General features: G+C 44.8%; 2 protein-coding genes across 7 annotated transcripts in view; one reads left to right on the top strand and one right to left on the bottom strand.

Annotated features, from left to right (window-relative positions):
* RTN4 (reticulon 4) overlaps nucleotides 1–6,608 on the top strand; it is a 66,788-nt gene extending 60,180 nt beyond the window's left edge. For all 5 annotated transcript variants that reach the window (XM_024118545.3, XM_024118543.3, XM_028497179.2 and 2 more), the window contains 4 exons: nucleotides 4,217–4,286; nucleotides 4,935–4,981; nucleotides 5,169–5,227; nucleotides 5,602–6,608. In XM_024118545.3, the coding sequence (XP_023974313.1) occupies nucleotides 4,217–4,286; nucleotides 4,935–4,981; nucleotides 5,169–5,227; nucleotides 5,602–5,644 (219 nt within the window). In that variant the 3' untranslated portion in view covers nucleotides 5,645–6,608. The remainder of the gene's footprint in view (nucleotides 1–4,216; nucleotides 4,287–4,934; nucleotides 4,982–5,168; nucleotides 5,228–5,601) is intronic.
* A 95-nt stretch (nucleotides 6,609–6,703) lies between these two features.
* Nucleotides 6,704–20,936, bottom strand: part of EML6 (EMAP like 6) — a 308,692-nt gene continuing 294,459 nt past the window's right edge. For both annotated transcript variants that reach the window (XM_024118542.3, XM_024118541.3), the window contains 10 exons: nucleotides 19,199–19,407; nucleotides 18,224–18,381; nucleotides 17,452–17,566; nucleotides 15,782–15,970; nucleotides 14,093–14,265; nucleotides 13,487–13,649; nucleotides 11,754–11,857; nucleotides 10,908–11,061; nucleotides 10,407–10,507; nucleotides 6,704–8,747 (listed from right to left, as the gene is read on the bottom strand). In XM_024118542.3, coding sequence (XP_023974310.1) covers nucleotides 8,588–8,747; nucleotides 10,407–10,507; nucleotides 10,908–11,061; nucleotides 11,754–11,857; nucleotides 13,487–13,649; nucleotides 14,093–14,265; nucleotides 15,782–15,970; nucleotides 17,452–17,566; nucleotides 18,224–18,381; nucleotides 19,199–19,407 — 1,526 coding nt within the window. In that variant the 3' untranslated portion in view covers nucleotides 6,704–8,587. The remainder of the gene's footprint in view (nucleotides 8,748–10,406; nucleotides 10,508–10,907; nucleotides 11,062–11,753; nucleotides 11,858–13,486; nucleotides 13,650–14,092; nucleotides 14,266–15,781; nucleotides 15,971–17,451; nucleotides 17,567–18,223; nucleotides 18,382–19,198; nucleotides 19,408–20,936) is intronic.

The following is a 20,936-nucleotide window of genomic DNA, read 5'->3' as shown; positions in this document are numbered from 1 at the left end:
CCATCCCCTGAAATTGTGATTTAATTTTTCTAAGGACACTGCTTGGAGAACACTTTTTAAAAGTTATGCCTTTAAGCTGTAAACCCTAGGCTATAGTTTTCCCCCTACGCTTACTTCTGCACCCCTTTTATTAGAAAAGCATGTGACAGTCTCCACTGGGCTCAGCTTTGGGACTTCTTGAGTAAGGCTCAGCTTTATTAGGGGGTTCTGCCTTTTGAAACCTCAAATCCCAAGAAAAAGTCTAATACTTTTATTTACTAGATACTAAGACTAGGTGTTTTCGGCAGAGGTTCTTATTTTTCCGTCGTATGGCTTTGGGTGATAAAGACTGGATTCTTTATGACAGTAGTTCTGTGACTTGCAGTGAAAATATATGTTAAAATTATAAGAAAATTTTTAGCTATGGTTGTCTGATCATCAGGTAACCATAATGTTCCAGAATTCAGTCTGAAATCTGAAAGTGAGCAAAAAAGGCCTGAATTCCAGAAATAGCTGACCCAAAAGAACATTAAAATCTAGCCCTCAGGCTCCTAGGCATTAACATACACATTTTGACAGTTTCCTTTCTGGTTTCTTTGGCCCACAGAAAAATTAGACAGGAAATGGGCTGGGGAAAATGTGATACTAATGAATGAGGCTGAAGATGTCAAAAGTCAAATGATTTTCAGTGTTTAAAACTTCAGAAAAAGTTTGAAAATGTCAGAATTGCTAAAGTAATTTCTGAAATTATGTTAAACACCCTCCTCCCATTTTCCTTAAAAATGCCTCCCCACCCCACCGAGACATCATCTAATAAAAAAATCTGCAGAGCTTTTCAATGAGATATGTATGTGATATGCATGTGATATGCACTTAAATTGAATTCGCTATTCCCCTGGACAAAAGACAAACAAGACATGGCCCTTGCCCTCTTCCGGTAAGTATTTACTAGGCCTCCATTGTACTTTGCCCCTCTTTGCTCCAGTCTCATTAGTGCCTAAAGAGAGATGAGCCTTTGACTTTCTCAATTAATATGCATTGGCTGCAGTGTTGCCAAGAATTTGCCATAGAAGAGGATAGAATTTGTAGGTTTAAAGTGTTTATTGACCTTTTCTCTGCCTCTTTGTAATAGCATGCACATTCATGACCATTAATAAATGATTACTCTGTAAATGGTTTTACTGTATAGCAGAGCAGAGATTCTGGAGTCAGATAAACCTGAGATCACTGTCACCTCTAGTCTGGCAACTTGCTTAATCTTTCTGTGTCTTGGTTTTCTCTTCTATGGGGATAATAACAGTATTTAACTTTTGGGGTTATGATGAGATTGACCTAATATATGTTCAAAAATTTGTTAGCTGCTGTTATTGACAGTTTTAGTAATTGTGCAATTGCTAGATGCCGGTTCTTAACTCCTTTCTCTTCTGATGGTGTGTTCTCTGGAAACGCTTACCCAATATTTTCGTTTTGGGCCCCTGAAGTGTTAAATTTTCTCCAAACTTAGCTGCAACATTTAAAAATTCTGTGATAGCACATAAAAATGTGAATTTCTGGTCTCTCTCTTTAAATGGGAAAATTTGGCAACATTAGTCTGGAATAGTTGCTTGGCAACAGTCTGTGGAGCTGGATTGTGTGTGCTACTTGAGAGGGAGAATGCACATATCTGCCTCAGTCCTTACCAAGGCTCCCTCATGTGTTTATGTCACCTGCCTGGCCCCACAGACCTTTGAAGCCTCACACCGTTCCTCTCTTTGTGTCTGGATAATCTGGCTTTTAGAAAGAGTGTCCTCCAAGAGGCAAGTCTAGTGATATTTGAGCCCCTTAGATCACCTAGGTGTGAGGTCTTGGGTTTCTTTCTTTGTGGCTTTGGAGTGCAGCCTTGTCGGTGACTTAATGACCAAATTAGAACTTATTTCTAGCTTGTATGTTAGTTTCTGAATTTTGTCATGGTAACGGTGTCTTTATTGCTAAAGTAATTTTTTCTAAAATGTAGACGGTCGACTCTTCCCTGTCGACTTGTGGATGGTGATGGATGAAAATAGCTCTGTTGCTCTATGGTAAACTTGCTCAAGTGCAGCAGTTATATTTAGCTTTTGCAATAGGAGTCTAAAACTATGTGAGAGGGAAAAGGCTTGCTAACTGGAGTCATGCTTCAAACCATTCTATCAGTGGTTTCATAGTGGCTGCAAAGACCAGGGCAGCATTTAATTTTTGATTTTCAATTGATGAGTGTTAAGAAGGCCTGATATTTGCTCACTTGAACATTAAATTCAGTTGTAGGGGTAATCAGAGTGTTGCTCTTTGTAGAACTGACAGTTGCTGCAGGAATCCAAAGTGTCTTCCTAACTAACCTGCAGTAAATATAATTACTAGAGTCTAAATACTTCAATTACTGCTCAGTACCCAGCTCATAGTAGGCATTCAGTCAGATTTTGTTGAGTGAATGAACACATGGACAAAGATATGCTTTAGATGAGGGTTAGCAAACTACTGTCTGTCTGGCCCATGGCCTGTTTTTGTACAGCCTGGGAGCTAGGAATAGTTTTTATGTTTTTAAAGGATAATATTCAAAGAATATGAGACAGAGATCCCTTGTGGCCCACAAAACCGAAAATGTTTATTATCTTACTGTCCTTCTTTACAGAAAAAGTTTGCTGATCCCTGCTTTAGATGATGGACGTGCTAACTCCTCTCTCCTCTCCTTCTTTTCATATATACTTTGCTATTGGTACCTAAATAGTTGTTGTAGATGGTGGCATCATGGTGGTGTTTGTGACCTACTAAATATGGCAGAGAGATTGCCAGACACATGAAGGCTTCTTAATAGGAAGCAAAGGAATTGCTCCTGCTGAATGTTTAATAAAATCCAGACTGACTTTGTGTTTATAAAGTCTTCAAGAACTTCTCTGAACATGGCATTGAGTTTTTACTATATGATGTCACCAAGAACTGGAAGAAAACTTTGAATTCCTCTTTTTCAACCATTCATGAGTAAACTAAAGTATGGGGAGGAAATAAAGGACTTCTCAAAATGAAATCACTTTTTGGAAACAAGGCCTTTCCCAAACTGCTGCATTTAATGATTAAAAAAAAAAAAATCCCAGATTTTGAGACCAGATTACTAAAATAGGAGAGTTTAGTCACTTCACTGCAGTCCCCAGTCCCCTGGAGGGGACAGTGAAATATGATATATGAGTGAAGTATTACCTCAACTTGGGCAAGTTACTATACTCTATTTTTTTAGTGTCTGCATCTGCTGTGGTAATGATAGCAGTGCCTACCTTATAAAGTTATTAGGAGGAATAAATGAGTTTGTATTTGTAAAGCATTTAAAACAGTGCCTGGCACTAATATGGTAAGAACTGGATTAGTGTTTGCTAAATAAATAAAGAAGGCAGTGGCTAAAAGACTAATAATGGTCAATTTTATTAATAGGTATAAAAGTTAGAGGAGTCCTCATTCCAAGGGGTCCTCATTGGCTGTTAAAACATGTATCACTGGAGAGACAGTGCCTCTGATCCTTAATACAATGCTAGAGCTCATATTTTTGGTACCTGAAACCTAGTCTCCCTGATAATGTCTTCCTGCACCATTATTGCTTATTCAGATGTATGATATTTTAATGTCTGAATTATTCAGCTCATACAGATCTTGAATAATTTAACTTGTTAGTACTTTAAAATCAGTTTTAATAGCTAATTCTCATGATAGCTTTCCAGTCTTCCCATTTAGAAGCTAAGTGCTATAGGTGGTGTACCTTTGGTATGTTTTCTGATCTCAGAGAAAACAGAATCAACTATTTGGTAGTGCAGTCCAGAGAAAAATGAATTGAGTCTATTAATTGTTTTAATTAGATTCAGAAATTACTGAATGGAGACTGGCAACTTAGAAGTGAAATACCCATATTATTTTACCAAGTCTCCAAGGAGTATGCCTCTATTAGTTTGGCATTTAGATGGGTTGCTTTTATTTGAAGGCTTAATTAAGAAACTTTACTTGGGGACTTCCCCGGCAGTCCAGTGGTTAAGACTTTGCCTACCAATGCAGGGGGTGCGGGTGGTTCGATACCTGGGCGGTGGAGCTATCCCACATGCCTCCTGGCCAAAAAAAATAAAACAGAAGCAGTATTGTAACAAATTCAATAAAGACTTTAAAGATGGTCCACATCAAAAAAAATCTTAAAAAAAAAACTTTACTTGAATTTTGTTTTTAAGTGGCTAATGTTATTTTCTTATAGTTTGCAGTGTTGATGTGGGTATTTACCTATGTTGGTGCCTTGTTCAATGGTCTCACGCTACTGATCTTGGGTAAGTCTACAAAACCATTGGAATGAAAAATTACTTAAAAAAAAGATGGGGGACTATCCCTGGCGGTCCAGTGGTTAAGACTCTGTGCTTCCACTGCAGGGGGCGCGGGTTCGATCCCTGGTCAGGGAACTAAGATCTCACATGCCACACAGCACAGCCAAAAAAAAAGATGGTGTGCAAGGAGCTTAAAGACATTTTAGTGGAGAATATCCTTATATTATAGGAAAAATAGAGGATATAGGTTAGAGATTGTGATCTCTTTAAATAAATTGCTAATACTGATACTGTTTATGGAAATGCCACTTTACTTCCTGAAGACTACTCCAGCTAACAGTGATAAACCAGATCAAGGGTGGCCTTATTTGATGGTGCAGTCATAGATCTAACTAACCAAGACCAGGGATGCCTGTATTTTATAAAGTCTGTGTGATGTGATTTGAAGCCAGGAATGGTTCCTGCAGCCTCCCTTGGTTACTTCATTGCCCTGCGCTGGCTCCCCACCAGCCGGTGCATCCAGGAGATCCTTGCGTCTTCCTCATTAGGAACACTTCTGACTATCTTAAGAGTGCTGCCAGTTTGATGGCTTTGTAGTGTTTGTTCCCTAAATCATACCAGTCTATTTTAAAGGTTGTGTATTTTCTTTTTCAGCTCTGATTTCACTCTTCAGTGTTCCTGTTATTTATGAACGGCATCAGGTAATTTAACTGCAGATTTCAGAATACAGAGCACACTCTCTTATATGGAACTTAGAAATGGATCGGTGTCAGTTTCCAAAGCCTTATAAAAATGAGAAATGTGGTGGTTTCTTAAGCCTTTTATATGTTTAATAAGATTTTTTAGCAATGGTAATTTTCTAATAACTTCTTTCTACCTCTCTTTCAGGTGCAAATAGATCATTATCTAGGACTTGCAAATAAGAATGTTAAAGATGCTATGGCTAAGTAAGTATTTAAAATCTTTTTTTAACACTAAGGTGTGCTGGCTTTGACAACAGTGCAGTAGTCTCATATTTAAGACATAATGAGTAGTCAATTTCAATCAGACCTAAAGTGTGACAGAGTTGCCAAAAGATATTTTTTTCTAACATTTGGATCATTAATTTCTATGTGTACATATATGTATTTAAGTCTAATTTGTAAGGCCAGGGTGGCAAAATTATAGCTCATAGTTTGACAGCCTTAGGATTTTATTTCTTGTATAAGCTGAGCAATGTACAAGTAATTCTTGAAGGATAGACATTTTAAGAAGCAGAAAACAAAATATTAAAATTTCAAAATATTTACATTAACCTTTTTCCCCTCCTTTTCATTTGTAGAATCCAAGCAAAAATCCCTGGATTGAAGCGCAAAGCGGAATGAAAAAACCCGAAATAATTAACAATAGGAGTTTATCTTTAAAGGGGAATATTCATTTGATTCCATGGGGTGGGGGGGAGGGTCAGGGAAGAATGAAGCCTTGACGTTGCAGTGCAGTTTCACAGATCTTTATTTTAGCAACACAGTATCTGAGGAAAAATGACCTGTCTTGACTGCCCTGTGTTCATCATCTTAAGTGTTGTAAGCTGCTATGTATGGATTTAAACAGTAATCATATTTGTTTTTCCTGTATGAGGCACTGGTGAATAAAAAAAGATCTGAGGAAGCTGTATATTATACTTTGTTGCAGGTAGTCTTGCTGTATTTGGGGAATTGCAGAGAAAGTGGAGCTGAAAAAATAACCCTTTTCACAGTTTGTGCACTGTGTATGGTCTGTGTAGATTGATGCAGATTTTCTGAAATGAAATGTTTGTTTAGACGAGATCATACCACCAAAGCAGGAGTGAAAAGGCTCGCCTTGCTGGTATGTTCTAGGTGTATTGTGAATTTTACTGTTATATTAATTGCCAATATAAGTAAATATAGATTATATATCTATCTATATATAGTGTTTCACAAAGCTTAGCCCTTCTACCTTTCCAGCTGCCCCACAGTGCTTGATATTTCAGTCGTTGGTTTCATGTGTGTAGTTCCAAAGCACATAAGCTAGAAAAAGAACATATATTTCTAGGAGCACTACCATCTGTTTTCAACATGAAACGATGCCATGCCAATAGAAGGCCTCAACATAAACTTCATCACACAGTCTTACTGTAGTTTAATTTTGTCACAAACCCTGGACTGGATCTAATGCTTCCAAAAGTGTTGTTTGCAAATATCAAACATTGTTATGCAAGAAATTATAAAATGATTTATACAATTGTGGTTTAAGCTGTACTGAACTAAATCTGTGGAATGCATTGTGAACTGTAAAAGCGAAGTATCAATAAAGCTTATAGACTTAAAATATGTTTGGTATTTTGGTTTCCTGAACGTGCTGCAGATCAAAGTGGTAGACTTCACTTCCACGAGTGTGCAGTGGCTTGTACTTTCAGAAAGGTTTTAAGCTCAGAGTACAGCTACATTTATTTTGAAAACAAAAAGAACACGTTAATCAAATTTATTTGACACATACCAAAATGTTTTTAAATATTTTTTATACTTTGATAATTGAAAATAAATACATGCACCAATATTTTAACGTAGAATACAGTGCAGTATTTATGAACATACGTAAAATCATACCATATAAATGTTTACAAATCAGATTTAAGAACTCTTCTTGACACACAGACACTATTGCTTTTTAAATATAGTGTACATATCCTCATTGATCAATTTATTGTCCTTCACGTGGTTATTCAACGCAGGATCCGATCAGTATGAAAGGTCAGTGGTACAATATAGGCAGACATGGTTATCACTCAGCATCACCAGTCACATGGTTACAGAACACAGAATTAGGGCTGCATAGGGACTCTAACTGTGGGCCCAACAACCTATCAGTGGATTAATGTAAGGCATTAATAAATTGGCATATAAAAATAGCTTAATGAGTGATCTAATCCATTTAGAATGCTGAAGCACTTCTGTGGTAAATGTTTGTTAATCTATTTAATTGAAAATGCTTCATCTCACCTTTCCTGTAAACTGACAACTGCAAATAGCCAGTGACTCAAGATCCAGAATGTTTTAGTTCACTGACTAGAAGGACTAATTGGTGTATGTGCTCAGAGTTCCAGTCCCTCACCAGCCCGCCTTCCTGAGCGTGCCGTCAGCCCTTGCCGCTGTCAGCGGTCGGCCAGGTGTCAAGTACGATGGAGGTGGTTTAGGATGCCTTCTGGTTTTGCTGGCCAAGTCACATTCTGTCATCCAGCCAACTCTGAGGAACTCTAAACTAGATGATTTTGTTTTATAATCTTGAGTTGTCAAATACCATTTGGGTTTGGGCTTAGGAATTTGTTCCGCAGAGAGTTTTTAAAAATCCAGACTTGACCTATGTAGTTCACGTGACACAAATCACTGGGGCCAAGTCCACCCCACTCTGGGAGTGGTAAACCCAGCGCAGCCTCAGGTCACCTCAGTTATCACCATTTTAGGTTTAACGAGATAAATCAGCTCACCTTCCTGGACCTACTTGAGCTTTTTTTTTCCCCTTCTGTTTTGTAGTAGAGGTTTGTTTTATTTGAAGTGTTTTGGATGTTGTGGGTTTGGCACTCAATATGATGAAAACCCGTTCTACCCACCCACCCTCCGACTCCTGAATTTAAGTTTCTTTGCTGCTCAACTTCGAATAGCCACTGTTTCCCAAGCAGGTAAGTGATGTCTTTCATTTAGGAAGCCTTGACCTAAATACCTGACCTGGGTGACAGACCAGGAGTCTGCTGAGGGTCCTGTAGCCCTCCTCAGTTTTGACGTTTTAGCACCATATGTAGAAAGGAGACAATCTGTGGGAGGGGAGACAGCAGCCCACACACCTGGAAGCTTTCAAAGGCACTTAATGGATATAAAACTCTGCAAATGAAACGTTAAAAAATTAAGTGTCTCAACTTGTTTATACATGGCTCATTTGGTTTTGAAAGCTAAATGTGGAGAACAGAGGCTATCAATATTTCTAGTTCAGTGAATCTAACTTAAGCTGTCCTGTTCAACTTCCTTATTTGTAAAAATGAACATTTTTAAAGTATATAGAAACATACTAGCAAAACATCTTTTGTAAAAGTTTTGATGCAAATCAAAAGCTACATATTGGTTAGGGTAACTGAGGCTTTAAATTTTGTCAGTGGGCTACATTGTCAGATAGGATTTCTTTGTCAGTGTAGTTAGTACGTATAGTTTTTAGTCTCAGGAACAGAGGCAAGCAGTCTTAACGTGTTAGAACTGACCTTCCTTTTTGGCCTGACGGTTTTGAAGATTCCAGGCGATGGGCGCAGTCACACCACTTCACTAGCACTTGGAGCTTGTACGGCCTGCGGTGTCGTAGGCCTTTCCCAGCAGCTGGCGGCCGGGAGGCACCTCATCACTGCCTCCGCGGTGGCTGGCGGCAGCAGCAGCAGCAATAAAGTAAGAGGACTCTGGCAATTCCAGGCATCGCCACACAAACACGCTGAAAAGGCAGACCAAACAGTCATTTTGCAGGGCTGGACATCATGCTTTTGTCAAGTGACAAAAACCAACTTTGCCAAGTGCTCCGGAGTCAAGCCCAGGTGGTGTAGTGAACATTTTGATTTCAATTTCAAAAAACAAACCAGGGATCTTGCCACCAATTAAAGGTCTGTTGCTTTTTTAAAAGGTCTATTGTTTTTTGTTCCGTTTGGCTCTTTCAGCAGCCTGCGTGTCCCTTCTGAACGGGAGGACTTCTGGCAGCCTGACTTCACACTATCTCTCTTGTTACTACTGAAAAGGTTTTATCAGCTCCACTCGAGTAGGAGAGCCCTTCCTGGTGCTCAGCACAGGGCCAGGGATTGCGGTAGGCTCCCCTGACTGCAAAGGCCAGGGGGGCCCTGCACTGGAAAGGTGACATCTAAGCCTTTTTTAGTAATCAAGAGTCCCCTCGTATCTCCTGGGGACGGGTTCGCTTATGTCTCCCGGTGCTGGCCTGTTCAGTTTGGCGGATGCCGCTTTGAATGGGTGTTTGCGCCCCACAGGGAGCTGCTGTCAGTACTATCTCAAGGGCTCTAAGTGCCAGCAGCGGTTGGCACAGCAGCCTGGAGACGGGTGCGCCCAGGCAGGCCATCAGAAAGCATCTTTTGGGGCCATTTTCTACACAGTGCTTTTGGATAGGAAGTGGGCTGAAATTCTCTGCAGGTGCCTTTTCCACAACCTCACTCAGACCACTAAAAATAAATCTGGAATGCATGCGTTTCTTCTTGATCCCCCCCAGGAGCTCTGCCTGGGCTGAACAGAAACCAATATTCACGTCTCAAGATGTGGAGAAGCTGAGTGACTTCGAATGACCTCATCCTGTTGCTCCACACACTCCAAATAAGAAACGCCCTCGGCGGAGGGAAAGGAGAAAAGCTGCCTTCTTGGAAATGCTGATGTCATCTCTGGAGCAGGCTGGTAGGGGTCCTTCCAAAACACTGGAAGACCAGCCATGCCTCACAGGACAATGGCCCTGTTTCACAGTGAGCAGTGGTTAAGGTCAGTAGCAGCCCTGGCTCAGGAATCCACATAGCTGGTTGAGGTTCTCCTGCTACTAAATAGCACTGGCCCTAACGGCTTCACCCCTTATCTGACCCCATGTGTAAAATCGAGTAACATATGTCCTGCTTGTTTCTCGGGGTGACTGAGGCTCAGTATTACTATTTTTAAACCTCTCTCGGTTGTGGATTAATGATCCATGTTAAGAACTCTGGTGAGGAATTGGAAGTTCTGAGTTAAAAGGCCTATGGATCAAGGTCATTCTAACCTCTCGATTATATGCAGTGGACGCCGTGGGCTGTCCAACAGCTCCTACTGGAATCAGTATCGGGCCTCTCACCACCTGCCCCTCCAGCCAGCAATGCTCAGAGTAGCTGTTGCATGCCCTTGGCTTCTCACCAATCCCAGGGCAGCTCTAGTGGGGACAGAGGCCCATCAAGAATTGGGTTGGGAGTCACCAGAGACTAAAGCCCTTCTACTTGGAAAGTCGTCACTGGATCTCCGGTTCACTGTCCCACCTCAGCCCCTCCACGTGCCCCTGGGAGGAGCTGACACCTGAGGTGGGGACGGGAGGGGGTGAAGGCTAGGCCCGGGGGCAGAGCCAGAAGAATCAGGCTGGTACCTGCAGTCGTCTCCTCCAGTGCTGACCACGTACTTATCGTCATGAGAGAAACGGATGTTCGTCACGTGAGCCGAGTGACCGAAGTAACGCTTATGCTTGGCCTGTGAGCAAAAGTGAATGGAGGTGACTAAGAGACCCTGTTCCTTCAGCCACCATGGACCATTTCCAGGACTCAGTTCCCCCCTCCTAGGACCTCCCTTCACCCATGGGATGCCCGTTGGGTCTGAACATCTCTGTGAGCAAGCCCTTCACTGGCTTCCTGCCTCATTCCTGCCCCACTGGTGGCCACTCTGTCCCCCCTCCATCCTCCTGGCTTCCAGGACTTCCCCTCCTGAGGGAGAGGAAAAGGTTAGGTGTTGCCAAGTCTCCCCAGGGCTGTGACAAGATTCCTCTTGTTCTAGATTCTAGATGGCCATGTAGATGTGGCCACGATTTCCAGCAGACTGCAGAAGATCAGCCAGCCTGGAGGCAGTGCAGGGAGTTACTCTAAGGAAAACTCACAAATTTCTCTGTGCATGGGAAATCAAAGAGCTTCACGAGCCCAAAGTCGTCTCCCGTGACAATGTTCAGGCCAGCGTGGGTCACACACGCGCAGTTGACATCAGCCTTGTCTGCGTTTCGTGGCCAGATGCCAATGACTTCGTCTCCCAGAATGCTGTTCCAACAGGAAGAGGTGTGAAACGGGTGGGAAGGCTTAATGCAGTCAGGCACCCTCTCCCAGGAACGAGAGGGGAATTCAGCGTGGTCACGCGGCTCCTCTGGCAGGACGGCACCTGTCCCCTCCCCCTCTGAATACCTGCCCCAGCTCCTACTATTCTCTGCCCCAGTCCCTTTCACCCTAAAAAGAAAAGTTACCTCCATCTTTGATTCTCTCCCTCTTCCCTACGATGCTTCTGAGTATACATAGCTTGGGAGAAGTGCGGGGCTCTTCAAGCTCACGGGTTGGTGGCCTCTTTTCCCTTGATGTGGCAGGGCCCTGCTGCTTACCCTGCTACCCGGCACTGCCGGCCCTCCCTCTCCCTCCCAGGGATTGGAGGAGGCCTCACTATACTGCAGGGGGTCTGGCCAAGAGCTGGGGGATGGTTTCCCTTTGAACTTGCTAGATGGGGTTGGGGATGAGTAGGACAGATAACACAAAAAGAGGGACTCTGCGTTTCAAAAGCCCAGGTCAGACCAAAGCCAGCGGGCCAGACTGGGAGCAAGAGGTCTCCCGCCCTGACCCCGCAAAGGAAAGAGCTCTGTCTCTGAGCTGCTTCGGGTCCCAGCCACACACAAACTTGGAGGCTGAGGCTGGGACGAGAGTCTCCCTCGTGACCTTCTCCTCCAGAAGAGTTTTCCTCCAGTCACCTTGTCCAGGAGGCCCAGGTGATCTTCTCAATGACCGTGGCTTCGGTGACCTGCTTCCCCAGGGGGACCTCATGCACCTGGCGCTTGTAGGCTCCTGTTGACACCTGCAAGTGGGAAGCAGCCAGGCCTATCAACTTTCTTTCCCGTCCAAAGGACTCCCCCCCTTTGGGTGTGTTGCTTCCCAACCTCTGCGTCCCCAGGACTTTTCACCAAACCCAAGCTCAGCTCCAGGCTGCAAAGCCTGTGGTCAGCCCGCGGCAAAGTTCACATAAGCAGGGCATTTTTCCCTCCGTTTTCTTGCTATTTTCCAAAGTCCTAAGGCATAGGTTCTCCAAGTGTGGTTCTTGACCGGCAGCCTCAGCTGGACACTGGTTAGAGAGGCACATTCTTGGGCCCCACCCTAGACCTACCCAGTCGGACAATCTGAGGGCGGGGCCCAGCAGGCTTTCACAAAGCCTCCAGGTGATTCTGGTGCGCTCTCACGTTTAGGAACCCCTGTTCTCAGAGAACCAAGGTCCTGTGCAACAGAGCTGAGGCAAGTCTTCTTATGGATGGCAGCTGAGGGAGATGATTTCTGAAGTATTAGGACCTGATCCTGGCTTCTCTGGGAAACTTCTAGAGGCAATTGACCATTTTCCAGCCAATGGCCGCTGCCTCCATTGCCAGCCCCCTCCCTCCCTGGGGTGCTAGACCAGCCACCCCAGATTTCCCTGCTGTACAGGGATGAGCCGAGATCTTTCCCACATCAGGGCCTTCATGCAGAAGGCCTGGAACCATGTTCCTGCCCCCCTTGGGTGGCTGACTCCTACACACCCTGCAGACCTCAGCTTAAACAGCACCGTACGGAGAGGATGTCAGTGCATCTATTTAACAGTCAGTGCCTGTTAAATGCTCCCGCAGGGCGCTGTACTATTCCTTCTCAGCACATAATCACAATTTGTAGTTATAGGTATATTTTGTGATGATTTGTTTAATGCTCGTCTTGTCCACGACAAGGCTAGCTCCAGGAGAGCAGGGACCAGGCCCATTTCATACACCCAAAAGCCTGGCGTAGCGCCTGGTTCAGTCCACACTTGATGAATGAAGCGTCCTCTCTCCTTCCACAAAGACTGCCTGACTCCAGGCTGGCTCACAAATGCAAAATATTTTTTCAAAGTGCTGGAGAAATCATTGTTCTATTTTCAGCTCTAAGTGCCAAGAGTGGGACCCCTCTCCATCCCTCCCCGCTTGTCAGTCTCCCCGGGGGTCAGTGATGGGCTCTCACTCCAGGCTGACTGTCTGGAGTCTGAGTCCCAAGTCGGAGGGACCACACTACCCATGGGATCTGGGATTGAGATGATTAAGTGTAAGAAGCAACACAGGCTTCCGTGCAGCCCCAGAGAACTAGGAATTAGGAAGCTTTGAAGGGGTGGTGGTGAGAGGAGGATCAAGATGATTAGGGCTTGTTTCCTGCTTTCCTACTGAAGAATAAGTACTATTTTAAATTCTATTCGACTTTCTTAAGTTCTCTAAGCCTCTGTTTCTTCATTTATAAAATAGGAGGGAAACTAACAGTACTTTAAGTACTGTTAGGCATCCGAGCCTGTGCAGCATTGGCCCCTGACCTTGTCAGCCAGGTCCCAGGTCCAGTGAACACATTTCCTGACACAGAGTAAGCACTGATTTTATAAAAGCCATTGTTTGTAATACTATTATTAATGGTTACCCCAGATATCAGTAAAACCAAAGCATACCTGTATGTATTTGCCGTCCGCGGAAAAATCCATCTGAATGACAAAGCTCGGGATATCTTTGCAGTAGCCGATGCGGTTCAGACTCGTGCCCTGAGTGAGGTCATAGAAGTCAACTGTGTGTTCAGAAGAACCAACAGCTAAGAATCTGCTGTCTGGGCTGATTCTAGAAAAAGCAATCCAAGAGCACAATCCGTGAGGAGGGCTGTCTAGGGCCGGTCAGGCATGAGGTCTGCTCTGGAACAGGCCTCCCAAGCTCAAAAGCGATTAGATCACACGTCATGATTCACGTGTGGTTAGCTTTTCCTCAAGTCTATGGAATTCGACAGCTTCTCTGGATCAAACCCCCCGTAAGTAAGTCAATGGATGTGTGCAGTCTTTTGTAGAAGGCATTTTATAAGAAGTTTTTACCACACTCTTATGGAAATTAGCAAAGACATGTCTGAGAACTAACGTGTGAGAGGGTCTCCTTCCATAGTTGGCTCTCTGAAAGGGACCCTCTCACAAGTGAGCTCTTCATTCCAGCCAGGACCCTCCTGGAATGGGAACCATGGGAGGGAGAATGAATGCCCGCCTTTCTCCTCCCTGCCCAGACTGCCTGCTATGTACCTGATATCTTGGATAGCAGATTTCCGGTCTCGTTTCTTCCCCCAAACTTTCAGGCTGTTCACCAACAAGACGACAAACTCTCCATTCTTCATGCCAATGGCCACCATCTCCCCGTCAGGGCTGTAGGCTGCACACCTGGCCGCGTGGCCCAGGTTCACCTTGTTTAGCAGCTTCTACATCGACACAAAGTAATACAACCTGAGCCCTTGGCCGCCTCAGCTGGTCTCCAGGGGAAATCCTGCACCCAGGCCAGAGCAGCCAGGCTGCCTCTAGGGAGGCTCCAAACCTCTTGCTTCTAATAGTAAGTGTCCCTGTGTGGCTGAGGGGGGCAGTATGTTTTGACTGAGCAGCTGGAGAGACAACACGGTTTAGGACAGAGGTTGGCGAACTTTTTCTGTGAATGGTTTGAGAGTAAATATTTTTAGGCTTTGGAGTCCATATGGTCTCTCACAACCAGTCAGCTCTGCCAGTGAAGCACAAAGGCAGCCATGGACACCAACATAAACAAAAAGCATGGCTTACTTTGCAGAAACGGGCAGCAGGCAGACTTGACCCTTGGGCTGCAGCTTGCTGACCTCTTGTTCAGAGGAAGAGTTTGAGCTTCAGCATGTGTTAGTTCAGATCCCAAATCCTGGCTCTGTCCCTAGCTGGGTGTATTTTCCCATGTGTAGAGAATCGATATTAGTATTGGTCTTGCAAGGTGTTGCATTAACGATATAGCATATATGAAGCACCGGGTATGTAGTGGGTGTTAATAAACATAATCATTATGAACTAAGGAGTATAACCAACACACTTAGCCTTCTCCATGTCTGTTCTATGATCCTTACACTGAAAATATGACTGAAACATTTACTAGCCATTTTGTAATGAAACCAAGTATTTTAATTATTAGAACTTAAGTACTTGTTTTACTATCAGCTAAGGCTTGGTAACATTAATTTTTCCCCCCAGATTTCCTATTTGACATTTTTACTCCAGACAAGTTATTTTCTTGAAATTTTTTGTATTTTTAAATTGTTTTTCCAAATGCTAAGAGAAACCTTGTTGGGATTTTTATTGAAATGTTCCATTTGGGAACATTTGACATTTTAAATCATTTTTAGTCTTCCCATCCAGGGAAGACATGATTTATCTCTTTGTTTTTTAGTTTTGTGGGTTCTTTCATGACAAGAGAATAATCACTCTCAATTATATTATTCCTGTACTATAAATATTCATAGATGGATATACAGCTAAAAGATATATATATATATATATATATAGAATGGGTGTGTGTGAACAGGTTTTTTTTGTTTTTTTTTTTTTTTTTTTTTTGCCGTACACGGCCCTCTCACTGCTGTGGTCTCTCCCGTTGCGGAGCACAGGCTCCGGACGCGCAGGCTCAGCGGCCATGGCTCACGGGCCCAGCTGCTCCGCGGCCTGTGGGATCTTCCCGGTCCGGGGCACGAACCCGTGTCCCCTGCATCGGCAGGCGGATTCTCAACCACTGTGCCACCAGGGAAGCCCAGGACTTCTTTTATTATCAGTCCCTCTAACTTAATTGCTGCCCTGTGGCCGATCTCCTGGGATGGCCCAGCCCCATCCCCCGCTCTGGCCTGACCCTGGCCGAACCTCCCCTCGCCCAGGGCTGTCACTGCTCCGAGGCCCACTTGGGGCATCCGAGCCTGTGCAGCATTGGCCCCTGACCTTGTCAGCCAGGTCCCAGATTCGGGCTGTGCCGTCGTTACTGGCAGAGATGAAGATGTCCTTGGAGGGGTGTGTGGCCAGGCCCCAGATCTCCCCTTCCATGTGTCCATCAATCAGGATGTTGGAAGCAGCATTTTTTTCACCAACTTCAATGATTTCTCCATCCTTGGTTCCCACTAAAATCTTTCCCTGTTGTAATCAAAACACTATTAGAAGAAAGACAAACACTACAGGATCCCACTCATATGAAGTACCTAGAATACTCATAGAGACAAAGTAGAATGGTGGTTTCCAGGGTCTGGGCAGATGGGGCAAAGGGAGGTATTGTTTATTAGACACCGAGCCTCCGTTTCACAAGATGAAAAATGTTCTGGGGAGGGGTGGTGGTGATAGTTGCATGACTATGTGAATGTATTTAATACCACTGAATTGTATACTTAAAAATGGTTAAATGGTAAATTTTATATTCTCTATGTTTTGTCACAATTTAAAATAAAATAATATAAAAAAACACTATTAGAGTAACTTGGGAAAGTGCTTTTGCTGGCACTGGTATTAAAATAGGAAGAGCCAAGAAGTGTTTTGTTCTTAGCCACTGATTTGCCATCCTCAAGCGAGCCCCTCACTTGGCCTGTACTCCCCCCACCACCTTGGGGAGAGTTCCACTAGAGCTCTCCATCATCTCGTCTCTGCTGAACAGTCCAGTGATTGCAAGCTCACTTCAGAGCAGGGCAGCCAGTTTCTGCTCCTGGACAGCCCAAACTCTTCCTAAGTTCTTCCTCGCACTGAACAAAATCCATCTCCAGATGACTTCTAGGTTCTGGGCCTCGTTCTGCCTGCCTCTCGTGTATGTCTAATTACCCTTCTGGATGATTGTTGTGTATCTATTTAAAAACAAAATTCCCAATTTCCAATTATGTAGACTCCAAGTCAGGTTTGCCTTTTTAGTGGAGAGTATCTAGAAAGCAAATTCTTAGACTAATACCAGTTCCAAAATATAAATACAAGGTATTAAATAGAGGTTAAGAGATTTGTTTTCAAGTGCTTCAGAATCTCCTGGAGAATTAAACATAAAGAAGAAGAAAAGGAAAACACCCATCAAGGTCAAGCAAGGCCCCATTCCCGAGATTCTGACTTGGTGGCTCTGGATATGAGCCTGGATATCCACATTTAAAAGACAAAAACAAAACTCCACAGTTGTGTGTGATATTTAGCTCAGGCACAACTTGAAAACCGACGGCTTTGAGTCAGACAGTTTGGCAGTCCTTCCCGTTCCCGGCTGCGTAGCCTTGGGCAACTACTTATTATCCCTGTGCCTAAAATAACATTGTCTATAATAACAGCAGCTAACATCTACTGACTGTGGCCATGTGCCAGGCATAATGAAAGACGCTGTGCATGTATGATGCACGCAGTCCTCACAACAACCCATGGGCTGGACACAGAAAGGCTAAGCAACACAGCCACGGTCACACAGCCAGTTCTACTGGGTGAGTCACACTCTGCACCCAGGTCTGACTGTGCTAAGCTGCTTCCCCTCTGCACTGAGTCACACCCGAGAGGCTTGTTCTAAGGACTCAACCACTCAGCACAGGGCAAGTGTCCGGCTGGGAAGGTGCTGGATGAACTCTGGGAGCCGCTGGCAAAGGCCCGCCCCACCCAGTGCTCACTTTGCCGCGGCACACGGAGCGCACACACTCCACCAGCTGCCCCGTCTCCAGCTGGAAGGCCCGGCAGCGCTTCATCTCCTGGTCCCACAGTTTCACAGCACCTCCTTCTTTGGTCCTGAAAAAGATCAAGAACTTAGCACATTAGCCCTCATCCTAAGACCGCCCAGGACCCTCCGCTGCCCTCTCTCCCTGTCATCTCCTCAAGGTCCCATGCCCTCATCCACAGGCCCAGCAGGACAGACACTCTGGGGTGGCCCCTTTCATAAGCCCTGCTGATGAGCTACCAGAACCCCTTGAACTTGCAGATTTCCTAGACTGCTTTCAAATGCCACCACCGTGGGAGGAAGGAGAATCGAAATCTAAAAAAATCAAACTATGCTTTTATTAGATCGAACAACGAAGAGAACTGTTTCTCCTATTTTGCAGCTTGGCTTTCACATGGTCCCGGTCTGCACTGGACATCTCCCTCTTCTCACCCCTCCTGCCTCCTCCCAAAGAGCCACTGACAGTAACACCTGATGGACAGCAGAGTCACCTGGTCTGTTCGAGAACACCTCTCTGGTTTTTCAACTACCAAGGCACCACCTCTCTGACCCTTACTTCTGAAGGTTCTGACCCAGGGCCCTCTGGGAGAGATGGCAGACTCATCTCCATGATGCAGAAAAGACAGGAGAGTGAAAATCTGCATTTTCTCCAAGTTGGAGATGCTTCTGTCAGTTTCTCCCAAGACAATCCAAAAAGACCAGTTGTTCCCAGAGGAGCTCGGGCTTACGGCCGCTCTTTTCCACCGGTCACTATGAGCCCGTCCCGAAGGGTCGTGTACATTGTGAAGACGGGGCCTGTGTGAGCCTTGGCCACCAGCCGGACAAGGAAGTGGTCCTTCCACACGTAGACGTCGCCGTTGATGGCACCCGTGAAAGTGAGGTTGTTCTGTAAACAAAGGGACACCTTCCACACCAGGACACTTCCTGCAGCCCTCGAGAGGGTTCCCTCCCAGCCACTCACTCCACTGTTAAGGCACCAGAGCCGGAGAAACATAAACACACTCAAATTGACCTTCTGTGCCAAGGGAAGGCGAAAGAATTCTCAAAAGAGCATGTGGTAAGGAAATCACCTAGCTTTGCAATTCACTCTATGGCGTTAGTTTTGGGAACAGTTGATTTCCCCACTGAGCACAGCTCCGCTTTTTAATGCACTTCCATTCTGTGAGCAGCCCCAGGTGACTGCAGGGAAGGGCGGGACCCCAGTCTGCGAGGAGACTTTCCTGCCTCATCTACAAGGAGGGTAAATCCACACCTGGAGGACCAAGAGTTGGCTGTGTTCCAAAATTTCCCCAGGGGAGCTCGTGTTGGCTGAGGGCAGCCCACAGCCTGTGTAAGGGTGTCAGGGGATTTATGGCACAAGAGCACTGTGGGGAAAGGGATGCTGTCCAGTGGTGGAAATGCCCCTCAGCCTCTGTGGCCAACTAGCTTAGTCGGACAGGCCTGCAAGTCAATCTGGCTCTGGAATAATGAAACTCCAGCCCTGGGTCGGGGTCCTGCTTTTTTCTGATTAACATTTTGAGGGGAAAAATACAGTCAACTCACCCATCTGCGCTAAGGAAACAAAATAGTGGTTGCAAATAATCCAGTAAAGGAGATCTGTGGAAATGGCTTCCTTGCTGTTTACAGCTTCTAGGATATACTTGCCCCCCATGCCCATGCCCAGGGGTTCAGGGTCCCGTCAGGAAGCTTCTGCTGAAACTCACAGCACCGAAGGCCACGGAGAGCATCGTCTGCATCTTGGCAGCCTCCATGGACCCGATGACCCCTTTCTTATAAAGCAGGGCACTGCCTGCCAGGGTCCAGAACTTCATGTGCTTGACTCCGACAGACACAAACTGCGTGTCTGAGTCAGGGCGAAACTCCACCACGAATATCCGCTCCAGGTGGCCCCCTCGGCTAGCAACCTTGGCACCTGCGTGGGTGAGAGAGTCTGGTGAGATGGGTCCTATGCTCCCGGGCCAGGCAGGGGAGCTGCAGCCCAGGACAGAGTGCTTTCTGTCCCAGCAAGGCCCAGGGCACACTTCTGGTTCCTTCTTCAGCCGCCCCCTCCCACCTTCAGACACTACTCCCAGGGTGGGAAAGAGACCTTGTCTGGGAAATTTCCAGAGCAGCAGGCGCTGCTAACAGAACCCCCAACCTAACTCTACCCCGTCCCCACAAGCCATGAGCCACATCCAGGCACCTGTGAACAGAGGAAGAAAGGATGGCCCAGGAGACAGAAGTTTCCATATACGAGAAAAGGCCAAAACAGCTTAAGGGCATCCCCCGCCTTGCCACCTCCAACAGGATTCACCCCACAGGAAGCCGCAGTGCCACTGGAGACACATTCCTTCAGACTGTTGTTTTTCTCCAAGATTCCTCTGCTTTTAATTTCTTTAAAAAGTTCCCCACGTTCCTTTTTCTTTCATGGTTTTTAGGTTTAAAATGCTTACCTTTTATATTACTAGTTCTTTCCCTCAACCTCATTTATCTCTGATTTTGATTTCTGTCCTGAGTTTTATTTAACCTTTGTCTTAATCAAATCTCAGCTCCACCATTTATCTGCACAACAATTTTGGAAAAAGTATTTTAACCTCTCTGTGCCTCAGTTTCCTCATCTGTAAATTGGGTATAATAATAGTTTCCACTTTATAAGGTGTTGTGACGATTAAAAGAATTGATAAAAGGAAAGCCCTTAGAACAGGCTTGGTGCAGTGAGGGTTCTGTAAGCAGTAACTACAGTTAGTTATTTTTATTGCTCTTTTACCTCCTTTTAAAATCTCTGAGCTTCTAGTCTTATCCCATCTATTTTTATCTCATCATTATTTTCCAGTCCTTGAATTTTTAATTTATTTTTTTAACATCTTTATTGGAGTATAATTGCTTTACATTATTGTGTTAGTTTCTGCTGTATAACAAAGTGAATCAGCTACACGTATATATATATCCCCATATCCCCTCCCTCTTGCGTCTCCCTCCCACCCTCCCTATCCCACCCCTCTAGGTGGTCACAAAGCACTGAGCTGATCTCCCTGTGCCATGCGGCTGCTTCCCACTAGCTATATACACTACCAAATGTAAAATAGATAAGTCCATGCCACTCTCTCACTTCTTCCCAGCTTACCCTTCCCCCTCTCCGGGTCCTCAAGTCCATTCTCTACATATGCGTCTTTACTCCTGTCTTACCCTTAGGTTCTTCAGAACCATTTTTTTTTTTTTTAGATTCCATATATATGTGTTAGCCTACAATATTTGTTTTTCTCTTCCTGACTTACTGCACTCTGTATGACAGACTCTAGATCCATCCACCTCACTACATATAACTCAGTTTCGTTTCTTTTTATGGCTGAGTAATATTCCATTGTATATATGTGCCACATCTTCTTTACCCATTCATCTGTCGATGGACACTTAGGTTGCTTCCATGTCCTGGCTATTGTAAATAGAGCTGCAATGAACATT

This window comes from Physeter macrocephalus, chromosome 12 (assembly GCF_002837175.3).
Source record: "Physeter macrocephalus isolate SW-GA chromosome 12, ASM283717v5, whole genome shotgun sequence".
Taxonomy (NCBI): domain Eukaryota; kingdom Metazoa; phylum Chordata; class Mammalia; order Artiodactyla; family Physeteridae; genus Physeter; species Physeter macrocephalus.
This window is presented reverse-complemented; position numbering and strand designations above follow the sequence as displayed.